Genomic DNA, 12,284 nt, shown 5'->3' on the forward strand with positions numbered 1-12,284 from the left:
AGACAGACAGACAGACAGACAGACACACAGACACACAGACACACACACACCAATCTACACACACACATATGTACTAAACAAACACACACACATACTCTTTGGAAACAGGCTGATTTTGAAGCTCCATCATCAGTCGTCATTCATCATTAAGAAACCAGGTCAAACCAGAATAGGACTGTGTGTGTGTGTGTGTGTGTGTGTGTGTGTGTGTGTGTGTGTGTGTGTGTGTGTGTGTGTGTGTGTGTGTGTGTGTGTGTGTGTGTGTGTGTGTGTGTGTGTGTGTGTGTGTGTGTGTGTGTGTGTGTGTGTGTGTGTGTGTGTGTGTGTGTGTGTGTGTGTGTGTCTGTGTGTCTCAGTGCTGTGCGATTACTACTTTTTGAAGTCTGTTTGATTTCGGTTCAATTATTATTATTATATAAAGAAAATGTAAACATTCAAATCAATATGCATTATTTGGGTCGAATGCTGTAACAAGACAGAATAAAACAATTAATTAAAGCCCCATGATGGTAGTGACTTCCCATTACTGTTTATCAGTTATTAACCATCACTTATTCACATTACTTTACTTTAATAACATATTTCAGTTGTACATTTGTTTTATTTGATGACTTTATTATTTCATTCCAAGTCATCATCTTGTCTCTTTAGATCTGCTGCCAATGCTGTCTGACAAAATCACTATTTTAGTAGTTTTCCAAAGTAAATAAGGCATACTTTTATGACTGCTGAATACCATCTATCAATCACTTAGATCATGTATTTTCAGGTAGAGTTACCTCGTGACGCAACAGCTGCTCTCTATATCAGATCAGATCGCTCATTCTTCTCTCTTCCGTAGCAGGCGTAAAAGAAACACAGACCGGACAAGTAGATACGCAATGGATTATGGTCATTGTAGTTAATTACCACGTTTTCTGCACTTAACTATGTAGAATATTGGTCTGTTGGAAACTACAACTCCCTACTACATCGCACAATTCAGGCGGGATCTGATTTATCTCTAGAGACACTGTGCAATGTGCACATTTAGAAGGAAAAAAATTGTGTGTGTTAAAAGAAAGGGGTAGTTCTGGCAGCAATGTATGGAAAAAAAGATGACATGCTTTTGTTCTATCCCTGCACTAAAACACCAGATTCATTGATGATCATAATTTGAATTAGTGCTGTAATGGAAAAAAAAGCCTGCACACTCTGTAGCTGTCCAGGACCTGGGAGGGTGATCACTGGTTTGGTCCTCCTGAGTGGCGCAGCGTTCTAAGGCAATGCATCTCAGTGCTAGAGCCGTCACTACAGACACCCTGGTTCAAATCCAGGCTGTATCACAACTGGCTGTGATTGGGAGTCCTATAGGGCGGTGCGCAATTGGCCCATTGTTGTCTGGGTTTGGCCGGTGTAGGCCGTCATTGTGAATAAGAATTTGTTCTTAACTGACTTGCCTAGTTAAATAACGGTTACATTAAAAACATTTTTTTTTAAAAGGAGTTTAAAGAGATATATATTCTAATGATGTAATTTCCTGTTTCCTGTTGCAGGCTAAGGGGCGTGCAGTGAGCCGGCTTCTGGAGAGCTTTGCGGCTGATGAAGGATTCCGATTGGACGAGGAGAGCAGCTTCTCTGAGGGGGAGGAGGAAGACATGGAGCATACACCTCACACACACAGAGAACCAGGTGAGAACACACACACATACACCACAGTCTCACAGGGTCACATACCAGGCTAAATGTTCATATTTTCTCTCTCTCCTTCTTGCTCACTCTCTCTGCAGCACTGCTTAACTGTGTGTTGAGCAGGGAGATGCTGGTGGATGGTCTGAAGGTGTTGATATCTAAGGAGGATGAGCTGCTGTATGCTGCCCGACTACACACTCTGGACCTGCCTGACATGTAAGGCACTGACACCTACTGACACCTACTGACACCAATTCATATGGCCTGCTTAATCACAGATAGGCATGTTGATACAAAGGATTGGCTGAATGGCTTGTAATACATTTAATACAATCTCCCTGGCCTAGATTCCGTGTAGTGATCGAGGGGGAGAGAGGGAACAGGCCTAGGATCTACTCTCTAGAACAGATATTACAAGAAGCGGTGTTGGACGTGCGGCCACAGACAGAGGCCATCCTGACTGCTGGGACACGTGTGTGTGCCTACTGGAGCGAACGCTCCCGTTGTCTCTACCCTGGAAACGTCCACAGAGGGGTTCCGGGCGAGGAGGAGAAGGGCAGTGTGATGGTGGAGTTTGATGATGGAGACAGAGGAAGGATCTCCCTGCCCAACATACGCCTGCTGCCCAATGGGTACCAGATACACTGTGAGTATACTGCGCACGCACACACACACACACACACACACACACACACACACACACACACACACACACACACACACACACACACACACACACACACACACACACACACACACACACACACACACACACACACACACACACACACACACACACATTCCTGGAGGGTAAAGACATGGTCTGTCAACATTCGATCCAGACTCTGAGAGATTCATTCTCTGTGTCTGTTTTGCCCTACTTCTCTCTCTCTCACACGCTCTCTCATTTTTTTGTGTTCTCACTCTTTCTCTCTTGCTCTCTCTCTGTCATTTTCTCATTCATTCTCTCACTCTTTCTCTCTATCTGTCATTCTCTCTCACTCTCACTCTCACTCTCTCTCTCACTTACTCAGGTGCGGAGCCATCTCCAGCCCTGCTCTCAACTGGACGTTGTGGTCGCAGAAGATCCACCCAGGACAGTAGAGACAAGCCCACAGAGGGACCAAACAATGAAGAGGCAGAAGGAAGGAGCCAGGAGAGGAGACCAGGTAATGGCTCAGAGCATAAGTTCACAGTATTAGATGGTTTCTCCCTTTTGTTTGAGATTGAGGCCAACAGCCCCTGAGCAGCACCAGTGAGATAAGCATACTGGAGACACCACCATCAGAGAGGTTGGAGACGGTTCAGGGAACAGAACTGAAAACCAGAAAATAACCACATTTTTGAAGGACAGAAATGGAACCTGGAACAAAAGTGATCCATACTGTAACTGAACTGTTATTTTAAAAGCATGGGAACTGGTTCCAGGCATATTTTCTAGTCCCATAAAAAAAATGCATCACAGCTCCTGTGCCAAAGCCCTCACTCTGTCACTCAGAAACTTATTCCAGTGTTTGACTACCTGCCAGCTGAAAATCTTGGCCAGTGTGTGTGTTTAGGCTTCCTGCCCCTCTCCCTCTGAAGCATATGCTACTGTAACCCTCCCAGTGGTGTAAAGAACTTAAGTAAAAATACTTGAAGGTACTACCTAAATTGTTTTTAGAGTGTCTATACTTTACTATTCATATTTTTTGACAACTACTTTTTTCCCACTACATTCCTAAAGAAAATCATGTACTTTTTACTTCATACATTTTCCCTGACATGATTTGCAGGACTGGAAAGTTGTCCAATTCCCACAATCATCAAGAGAACATCCCTGGTCATCCCTACTGCCTTTGATCTGGCGGACTCACTAAACACACATGCTTCGTTTGTAAATTATGTCTGAGTGTTGGAGTGTGCCCCTAGCGATCCGTAAAAACAAAAACATGACAATTTTGCTGTCTGGTTTGCTAATTAATATGATCAAATTTAAAATATTTTTGCAATTACATTTACTTTTGATACTAAAGCATATTTAAACCCAAATACTTTTAGACTTTTACTCAAGTCGTATTTTACTGGTTACTTTTACTTGAGTCATTTTCTACTAAGGTATCTTTACTTTTACTCAAGTATGACAATGGGGTACTTTTTCCACCACTGGCCCCTCCCCCTCTGAAGCAGAGGCTACTGTACTGACATTACAATCATGATTCAGAAGATAGGAGAGAGATTTTTAATTAGCTAGAAAATAATGGATGCTAGTTAAGGATACTAAAGACCATGTGTTAACTACAGAAAGGTAAGACATGCTTTTAATTCTGGTGCTGCTCTGCACACACATGTTTTTTTAGTTAACTAGCTCACAGGACATTCAAAGTTTCCTTCATAGAAGCCGCTCCTCCTAGGTATAATTCTGTGGACCTAATTCAGATAATGCATGTCATAACAAGATGCCCAGCGCTTCCAGCCTCCTCCTCCACCCTCACTCACTCTCTCCCCACATGCAAAATGTCAGTCTATCTTGCGCCATAGGCTACACTTGTCTGTCCATCAGGCATGTGAACAATTAGCTTGCCTGCTCTATCCGCACTGATTGGTGAAGTCATTTAATAACCTAAATGTAAGAAATAATGGTAGATTTCACAGGTTAAGAAAGGAACAATATAAACCGGTACTTTCTTTTGGTTCAAACCAGTTCAGGACTTTTTATTTTGCTTGTGGGAAAGTGTAACGGAACTAAAAGGATAAAGGCAAACTGCTTCAGAGGCCAACTTACTAGTCAGACCATCTTTAATCATACACTATATATGCAAAAGTATGTGGGCAACCCTTCAAATGAGTGTATTTGGCTATTTCAGCCACACCCGTTGCTGACAGGTGTATAAAATCGAGCACACGGCCATGCAATCTCAATGGACAAACATTGGCAGTAGAATGGTCTTACTGAGGAGCTCAGTGACTGTCAACGTGGCACCATCATAGGATGACACCTTTCCAGCAAGTCAGTTCATCAAATTTCTGCCCTACGAGAGCTTCCCTGGTCAACTATATGTGCTGTTATTGTGAAGTGGAAACATCTAGGAGCAACAATGGCTCAGCTGCGAAGTGGTAAGCCACACAAGCTCACAGAACGGGACCGCAGAGTGCTGAAGCGCGTAGAGCGTATTAATCGTCTATCCTCGGTTGCAACACTCACTACCACGTTCCAAACTGCCTCTGGAAGCAACATCAGCACAATAACTGTTTGCCGGGAGATTGATTTTGGGAGCAGCCGCACACAAGCCTAAAATGACTATGTGCAATGCCAAGCGTCGGCTGGAGCGTTGAAAGCTCGCCACCATTGGACTCTGGAGTAGTAGAAAGCGTTCTCTGGAGTGATTAATCACGCTTCACCATCTGGCAGTCTGACGGACAAATTTGGGTTTGGCGGATGCCAGGAGAACGCTACCATAGTGCCAACTCTAAAGTTTGGTGGAGGAGGAATAATGGTCTGGGGCTGTTTTTCATTGTTCGGGCTAGGCCCCTTAGTTCCAGTGAAGGGAAATCTTAATGCTACATCATACAATGACATTCTAGATGATTCTGTGCTGCCAACTTTGTGACAACAGTTTGAGGAAGGCCCTTTCCTGTTTCAGCATGACAACACCCCCGTGCACAAAGCGAGGTCCATACAGAAATGGTTTGATGAGATCGGGGTGGAAGAAATGTACTTCCCTGCACGGAGCCCTGACCTCATCTCCATCGAATACCTTTGGGATGAATTGGAACACCGAATGCGAGCCTAATCGCCCAACATCAGTGTCCGACCTCACTAATGCTCTTGTGGCTGAATAGAAACAAGTCTCCGCAGCAATGTTCCAACATCTAGTGGAAAGCCTTCCCAGAAGAGTGGAGGCTGTTATAGCAGCCAAGGGGGGACCAACTCCATATTAATGCCTATGGACTGAGATATTCAACGAGCAGGTGTCCACATACTTCTGGTCATATATTGTGTATATAACACACATATAGAATATGATTTTATCACACAGCTTCTTCCCTCTCTATGGAATCCCCGTCCACCTGCCTAACGTCATCACTGTTCCAACTGTCACTGATCTGAATGCCCTCCAGTCAAACAGCATTCCCCCAACTCAACACAGACTAAATGTGACAAGGTGTCTGCAGTTCCACATTAAGGGCTGTAATTTATAGTTACACATAATTTGATCTCTTTGACTTGGTTTAAAGGAAGGTTAGGTACATTCATCTAGTTTATAAATCTCTCTTCTTCTTTCTTTCCTTCTGTGTCTTTTTCTCTCTTACTCTGTTTATTCTTCCAGTTGGACGACCAAAGAAGGTCAAGCCAGAGGCCAATACTTCAGCCACGACATCGTCAGAGAGAGTAACCGGGGGCAACACTTCCTCGATAAGCTGGCCGGCGAAGAGACTTCCAGCGGACTTCTTCCTGTTTAACGGGACATCCCGTAAAACTCACAGAGTGTGTCGCCAGCGAGACCTGGGGGTGTTCCACCGCCCAGCCACACACCTCCTCACCCCTCCCACACCCCTCAAGTGCATCTTTAGTTCACCCTTTGAGGTTGACTCTTTCAGTAGCATCGCCAACGGTTACGCTGGAGCCTTCAGAAGCGGAACCCACCGGCCTGTTACCACAGTAACGCCCCTGCTAAGTGACTCTGTCGCTATGACAACGGTACCCTCCAACAGGAAGTCGAGTGACAGGTACAGAAAACAGTTCCTGGTGAAGCTGGACCACGAGGGTGTGACCTCGCCCAAAACAAAGAATGGGAAAGCTCTGCTGCGTTTGGGGGGCGGCAGGGTGCACAAGGGTCCATCTGCAGGGGTGGAGAGGGCACCTCTCAGGTACATCCACCCTGCCCTGGTGGTGAAGAAGGGGGCACCTCTCAGGTATATCCACCCTGCCCTGGTGGTGAAAGACAGAAATAAAGGAGAAAGAAGAGGAGAGAGTGGAATGTCCAAGTCTGAGCCGCCAGCCCTCAGAAAGGGGCTCCCCTCATCTGGTTTAGTGGGTCTGGGGGGAGAGTTTGGTACTCTGGACTGCCCCAGTGACTGCCCTAGCTCTTACTCTGAGCTGGATGAAGATGATGATGATGATGATGGAGATGAAGACGTAGCTCGGAGGAGAGCAGCAGCAGCGGGTGCTGGACGTTTCCTCTCACGTCTCTCTGTTTGCTCCTCGTCCTCTTCCTCTTCCTCCTCTTCTGGCTCCCTCTCTTCTTCCTCCCTCTCTTCTTCCGACTCCTCCTACTCCTCTGACGAAGAAGAATCTTCATCCCTCCTTCTCCGCCGAGCACTGCTCCAGCAGCAGAAACACAAACACAAACAGAGCTTGACGTCTAACACCTTAACCCCTGACCCCACCACAAAGCCCAACCCAAGCCCCGCCTCGGCAACACCACACTCCTACGTTGCAAAGGCAGCCATGTCCGTCACCGGGGAGTCAAAGGTGAGAGGAAGTGATAGAGGAGAGGACAGGAAGGAGTACGCATCAAAGGGGAGGACCAATAGTAGCAGCAGTGCATCCAAAAGCCAAACCAAGAGGAAAGGTGGACCCGTCTCCAACACACACAGTCTGTCTCTCAACACACACACTCCGACCCCCAACACACACAACCCGGCCTCCCAGCCCAAACCTCCCAAGGACCACCCAGCAGAAAAGAGGCAGAGGATGTTGTCACCGATCCCCCATCCTAATATGTCCGCCCTCCTGCCGAGTCGCCAGCTGTGGAAGTGGTCTGGAAATCCCACACAGGTCAGAGGATACATGTGGGAGCCTTAATGGTGAACACAATCTGAAGCAGACGTATTGACTTATTGACTGAGGTCTTACTGAATTGAATAACTGAGTAAGGTCTTACCTGCCCCCCTCTCCCCCTACAGAGGCGTGGTCTGAAGGGTAAGGCCCGTAAGTTGTTCTACAAGGCGATTGTGCGTGGTGGTGAGACGGTGCATGTGGGGGACTGTGCTGTGTTCCTGTCCCCCGGTCGGCCCCAGCTGCCCTACGTGGGGCGGGTGGAGAGCCTCTGGGAGTCCTGGTCCTCCAGCATGGTGGTCAGGGTCAAGTGGTTCTACCATCCCGAGGAGACAAGCCTGGGGAAGAGGCAACATGACGGAAAGGTATGATGGATTATCATTCAACAACATGATCAACTTTTTGATCAAATGTATAAACTTTTTGATCAAATTTATCAAGGATTGATCAAGAATTTATCTACTTACATCTATTTGGGGATTAATGAATAGGCTGTTCATTTATCTTTCAGTCTTCTATTTAACTCTGTGTTTAACATCTGTCTCCTTCCCTCCGCTATCCAGCATGCTTTGTACCAGTCGAGCCATGAGGATGAGAACGATGTCCAGACCATCTCCCACCGCTGCCAGGTGCTCAGTCGCACCGATTACGAGCACCTGATTCGCCGACGAAAGCCAGGGGGTGGGGCCCAGGATCTGTTTTACCTGGCAGGGACCTACGAGCCAACCACAGGCCAGCTGGTTAGCTCCGAGGGCGTGGCCATCGTCCCCTAGCAACAACTATGGAGTGTAAACAAAACAAATCCTTAAAGATGCTAGCCTCATCTCTCCTGGATGAATCCAGCTACTGGTGCTGGTGTTAGTGAAGCATGGTTCTGTCCAAATCTAGAAGAGTTGGTTCTAGTTCCTGCTGGTTCTGGATCTCGGTTCTGGGTCCTATCTGGGTGTGGACGATCCCAACCCAAAAAGGGATAACAGCACTTTGGACCGCAACACTGAAGTCATCTGATCTAATGTGATCTGAAGAGGGACTACAGTACTCTACTGACCTTCTGAAACTGACAGACAGTGTCCTTCCTCGCTACGTCTTGTCTCCAAGAGTTGTTTTACTGTCTGTCACAGAGTCAAAAACTGTCATAGACTGACTCTCTGGCAGTTTGTCAGAGAGACTCCTGTGACTCTTACTAGGTTGTTGCTGTAAGTGAGAATGTGATGTGTTCACTTCTCAGTCTAGAGACCTGGTTAAATAAGGGTTATATAGAAGACATAAAATAGAGAGAGAGAGAGAGAGAGAGAGAGAGAGAGAGAGAGAGAGAGAGAGAGAGAGAGAGAGAGAGAGAGAGAGAGACTACACTGGTGGCTACACTGCTCTGATGATAAATGAATGACGGCAGGATTGAGAGATCCCAAAAGGACCAAAAACACTGTAATTCTGAAGTGTGTGTGTGAGAGAGAGTATGTGCTGAGTGGTTGTAATGGATGCATTTGGTCCTTGAACAGCTGAGAGTAAATAGTGCATTTGCGGTGTGTTTGCGTGTGTGTGTTTGCGTGTGTGTGCGTGCGTTGGTCTCTCGTCTAGACCTCACCATGGAAACCCTAGATGTCTTTAACACTCAAAAAGTAAACCTACTAAACCTAAATCTATGAATATTCATATATCAATGGATTTACTAACCGCTTCTTCTCTAGACAGAAAATAAGACAAAAAGGAATGATTATTTCTACAGTCAAGCCATACACTTCAATACCTCTCATATCCTTCTATTCAGGTACAGCTGAATGATTTGTCTATTTCTGTGTGTTGTACAGCATTATGTATAAAGACTTTAATATTCAACTGGACATAGTATACATATATAATATACATGAAGAGAGAACTATATTCCCCTTTGTTGCTCTTTACGTTGTTATTTTTTCAATTACTGTTGAATAGTTATTTTGGCTTAGGGGGAGGAGCTTTAAGACTTCTTCTCTTTCTGCACTGAGTACGTTGTGGAGATGGGATGGGGTCCATGAGGGGTAAAGCTGTAAATATGCGACAGGATGGGTTCAAGTCCCATTTTGGGGGTTAGTTGTGGATTTAGTGACCGGGGATATTTTTATAAGAAAAGTGGAAAATGATTTTTTTGTTCACATCATCATTGGTCTGGTTTTGTATATTGTTCTTCTAGGTTTTATTGTCTATAATAATGTTGCTTATTCTCCTGTGGGGGTTTCAAATGTAGATTTCTTTGTTTTCAGAAATACTGGAAAGAGTTTTTTCTATTCGCTGATCCTTAAAGGTCCAGACTAGAGAGTTCTAGATGTTCTATATCTATATATTCCTAGAGGAAATCTATGTCTATTTATCTGGCCTAAAAAAAATACTAAACCAAAGCGCATCTATGTTTTGTTTCATCACATTAGAATGCAATATGAAGAAATATAAAAATATTAAATATTCAATAAAATCTGAATTCGGAGATCCCTGCACTCATATTCAAGTAGCTCACCTGGGTTTCCCTCCTACCTGTTGGCATAGGACATGGCTTAACATTCACCATCATGTTGCCATGGGAACACAGGAACTTTACCTTCCTGCACGTAGCTTGGCTGTTGCACTTGAAGGCTCCATGACAACCATATGGCATCTCATGACTGTGAAGGACAATCAAAGCCAATCAAAAGAGGGGAATGTCTAAAAAAAAAATGATTAAGGATCCAATCAAAATTGTGCTTAATCTTTTCACTTTTCTTCCTGCTTTGCCAAAAATGTGTCTTTCTGTTTTTATTTTTATTTCACCTTCCACCCTTTCCTGCCAGTTATATATGCCTGGGATGACTGTTTCCAGTGTTGGGGTTTTCACAAGGAGAACATTAATGCCTTTTCATATGAGACGTACATGAGCTGACTTTTTTAAACAACATTGTTGCTGTAACACTATGACGCAAAAGCTTAAAATAAATCTAATGTGAACATCCATGTTATATTATTTTTCGTAGGTCTTTAAACAATATTTTAAAAGCTGTATTTTCTTAAAGAAACACTGGATTTAGTTCTAAACATCACATTGGGTGAAGTGACATCATCTTTGCGCAACCTGTTTTGAGACCAACTGGAAACGACTTACTTTGTAGGTTTGGTATATAGTTTGTGACAATTGTCTCAGTCATTGTTGGAAATATGACTAAAATATTTCCCCTGTGTAAAAAACAAAGTTATTTATCTTAATTTTATTGCCTTTCTGTTGCATTTAATTAATTAAAAAATGCTCAAAATGATCAAATCTATGTTTTTCTTGTCTTTCTTTAGTGGATTAGATGTAGGTCGACCTGGATTAGAAGTAGGTCTACCTAGATTAGAAGTAGGTCTACCTGGATGAGAAGTAGGCCTACCTGGGTTTAGTTTAAAAGGTAGAAATCATTCCCGATCCACTGTCAGGTGCAGAAATAAGGAAACAGGGAGAGAAAAAGATTGGGGAAAAGCGAAGTGAAACTTTCTACCATGGTTGAATGAAACAGAGATAGAGATATGTTTTGTGTGTGTGTGTGACGCCTATACCATCTCCTGTCTAGTATAGAGTTTCTGGGACAGGGTGTATAGATTTGAAAATTGTATTTGATACTTCCTGAGATACATTCATACCTTTTTATTACATTATTAAAACTACTTGGATTACTGCCCTAACCTGCATAAAGCCTCATATTACTGTAGTTGGCTCATGGCAACATACACAGCCGAGTAGAGAATCTCAACACTGATCTAGGGTCAGCTTTATGTTTCAGGTCGGAATTTGGGTATTGTAAGCTAATTCTAGATCTGTGCATAAAGGTGACTTTTACTGCATACAAAGAGCTCAAAATAAAAAAAAATTCAAAGTAAGAGTTTTTGACTGGTCAAAATTGGAAAAGCTGAATTATCCCTGTCCTGAGTGACTGTCTTAACGATCTTTGTCGGTAGGCATAGTTCCCTGTGTGTATGGCACATTGTCCTGTGGCGTGTTTGTTTGTCTTTTTCTGTTGTCAGAGCTGGATGCTGGGATGTCTACTTCATTATGGAGGAGACACAGAGATATGAAACCGTGTGGCTGCCAGTCTGAACACACACACACACACACACACACACACACACACACACACACACACACACACACACACACACACACACACACACACACACACACACACACACACACACACACGGCTTACTTTTCATATCCCCTACTGCACCCCCCTCCCCCTCTCACCCATGCAACGCCTTGAAAACACACACGAACTGTCTTTGACTGTTCATCTTTCCCCGTTTGCATTGGGCTTATCTTGTTGACAATGTTAAACTACTTTACCCAGCATGCTCAGGAAGAAAACGAGTCCAGGGGCGGAGCTAGAAATGACCTTAGGTTTAATGGGAGAAGGGCTTTCAGATACAACAAGGGAAAGCACAGTATTCAATACCTGTTCTCCAAGGACATCCATCATCGACTGGTCAACTGTTGACAGACAACCTGACACTGTGTGTGTGTTTGTGTGCGTGCGTGCGTGTGTGTGCGTAGATGTGTGTGCATGTGTGTCAAGAGAAATTTGTAAGTCGCTCTGGATAAGAGCGTCTGCTAAATGACTTAAATGTAAATGTAAATGTAAAGGAGAAAGGAGGAGTAAAAAGCAACAAAGGAAAGTGGAGAGGAAGCATTTGGGAGGAAGGGAAAGGGGGATTCCAGAAGGAAATGTTCACATATAGCCTGTGTCAGTGGGGTGAATTCAGCTGCACCAAGATGCTCTACACTGTGAACCAGATTAAATTATGTGTGTATGTGTGTATGTGTATGTGTGTGTGTGTGTGTGTGTGTGTCTGTGCCTGTGTGTGTTAGTGCTTG

At 44.3% G+C, this 12,284-nt stretch overlaps 1 protein-coding gene across 1 annotated transcript in view; it reads left to right on the forward strand.

The window, feature by feature from the left end:
• Positions 1-10,697, forward strand: part of LOC118379800 (BAH and coiled-coil domain-containing protein 1-like) — a 129,041-nt gene extending 118,344 nt beyond the window's left edge. Inside the window, exons 17-23 of the mRNA XM_052471968.1 lie at positions 1,536-1,671; positions 1,770-1,887; positions 2,019-2,317; positions 2,706-2,840; positions 5,982-7,432; positions 7,561-7,797; positions 7,996-10,697. Of these exons, the coding sequence (XP_052327928.1) occupies positions 1,536-1,671; positions 1,770-1,887; positions 2,019-2,317; positions 2,706-2,840; positions 5,982-7,432; positions 7,561-7,797; positions 7,996-8,205 (2,586 nt within the window). The 3' untranslated portion in view covers positions 8,206-10,697. The remainder of the gene's footprint in view (positions 1-1,535; positions 1,672-1,769; positions 1,888-2,018; positions 2,318-2,705; positions 2,841-5,981; positions 7,433-7,560; positions 7,798-7,995) is intronic.
• Positions 10,698-12,284: the final 1,587 nt, after the last annotated feature.

Source organism: Oncorhynchus keta, chromosome 2 (genome assembly GCF_023373465.1).
Source record: "Oncorhynchus keta strain PuntledgeMale-10-30-2019 chromosome 2, Oket_V2, whole genome shotgun sequence".
Taxonomy (NCBI): Eukaryota; Metazoa; Chordata; class Actinopteri; order Salmoniformes; family Salmonidae; genus Oncorhynchus; species Oncorhynchus keta.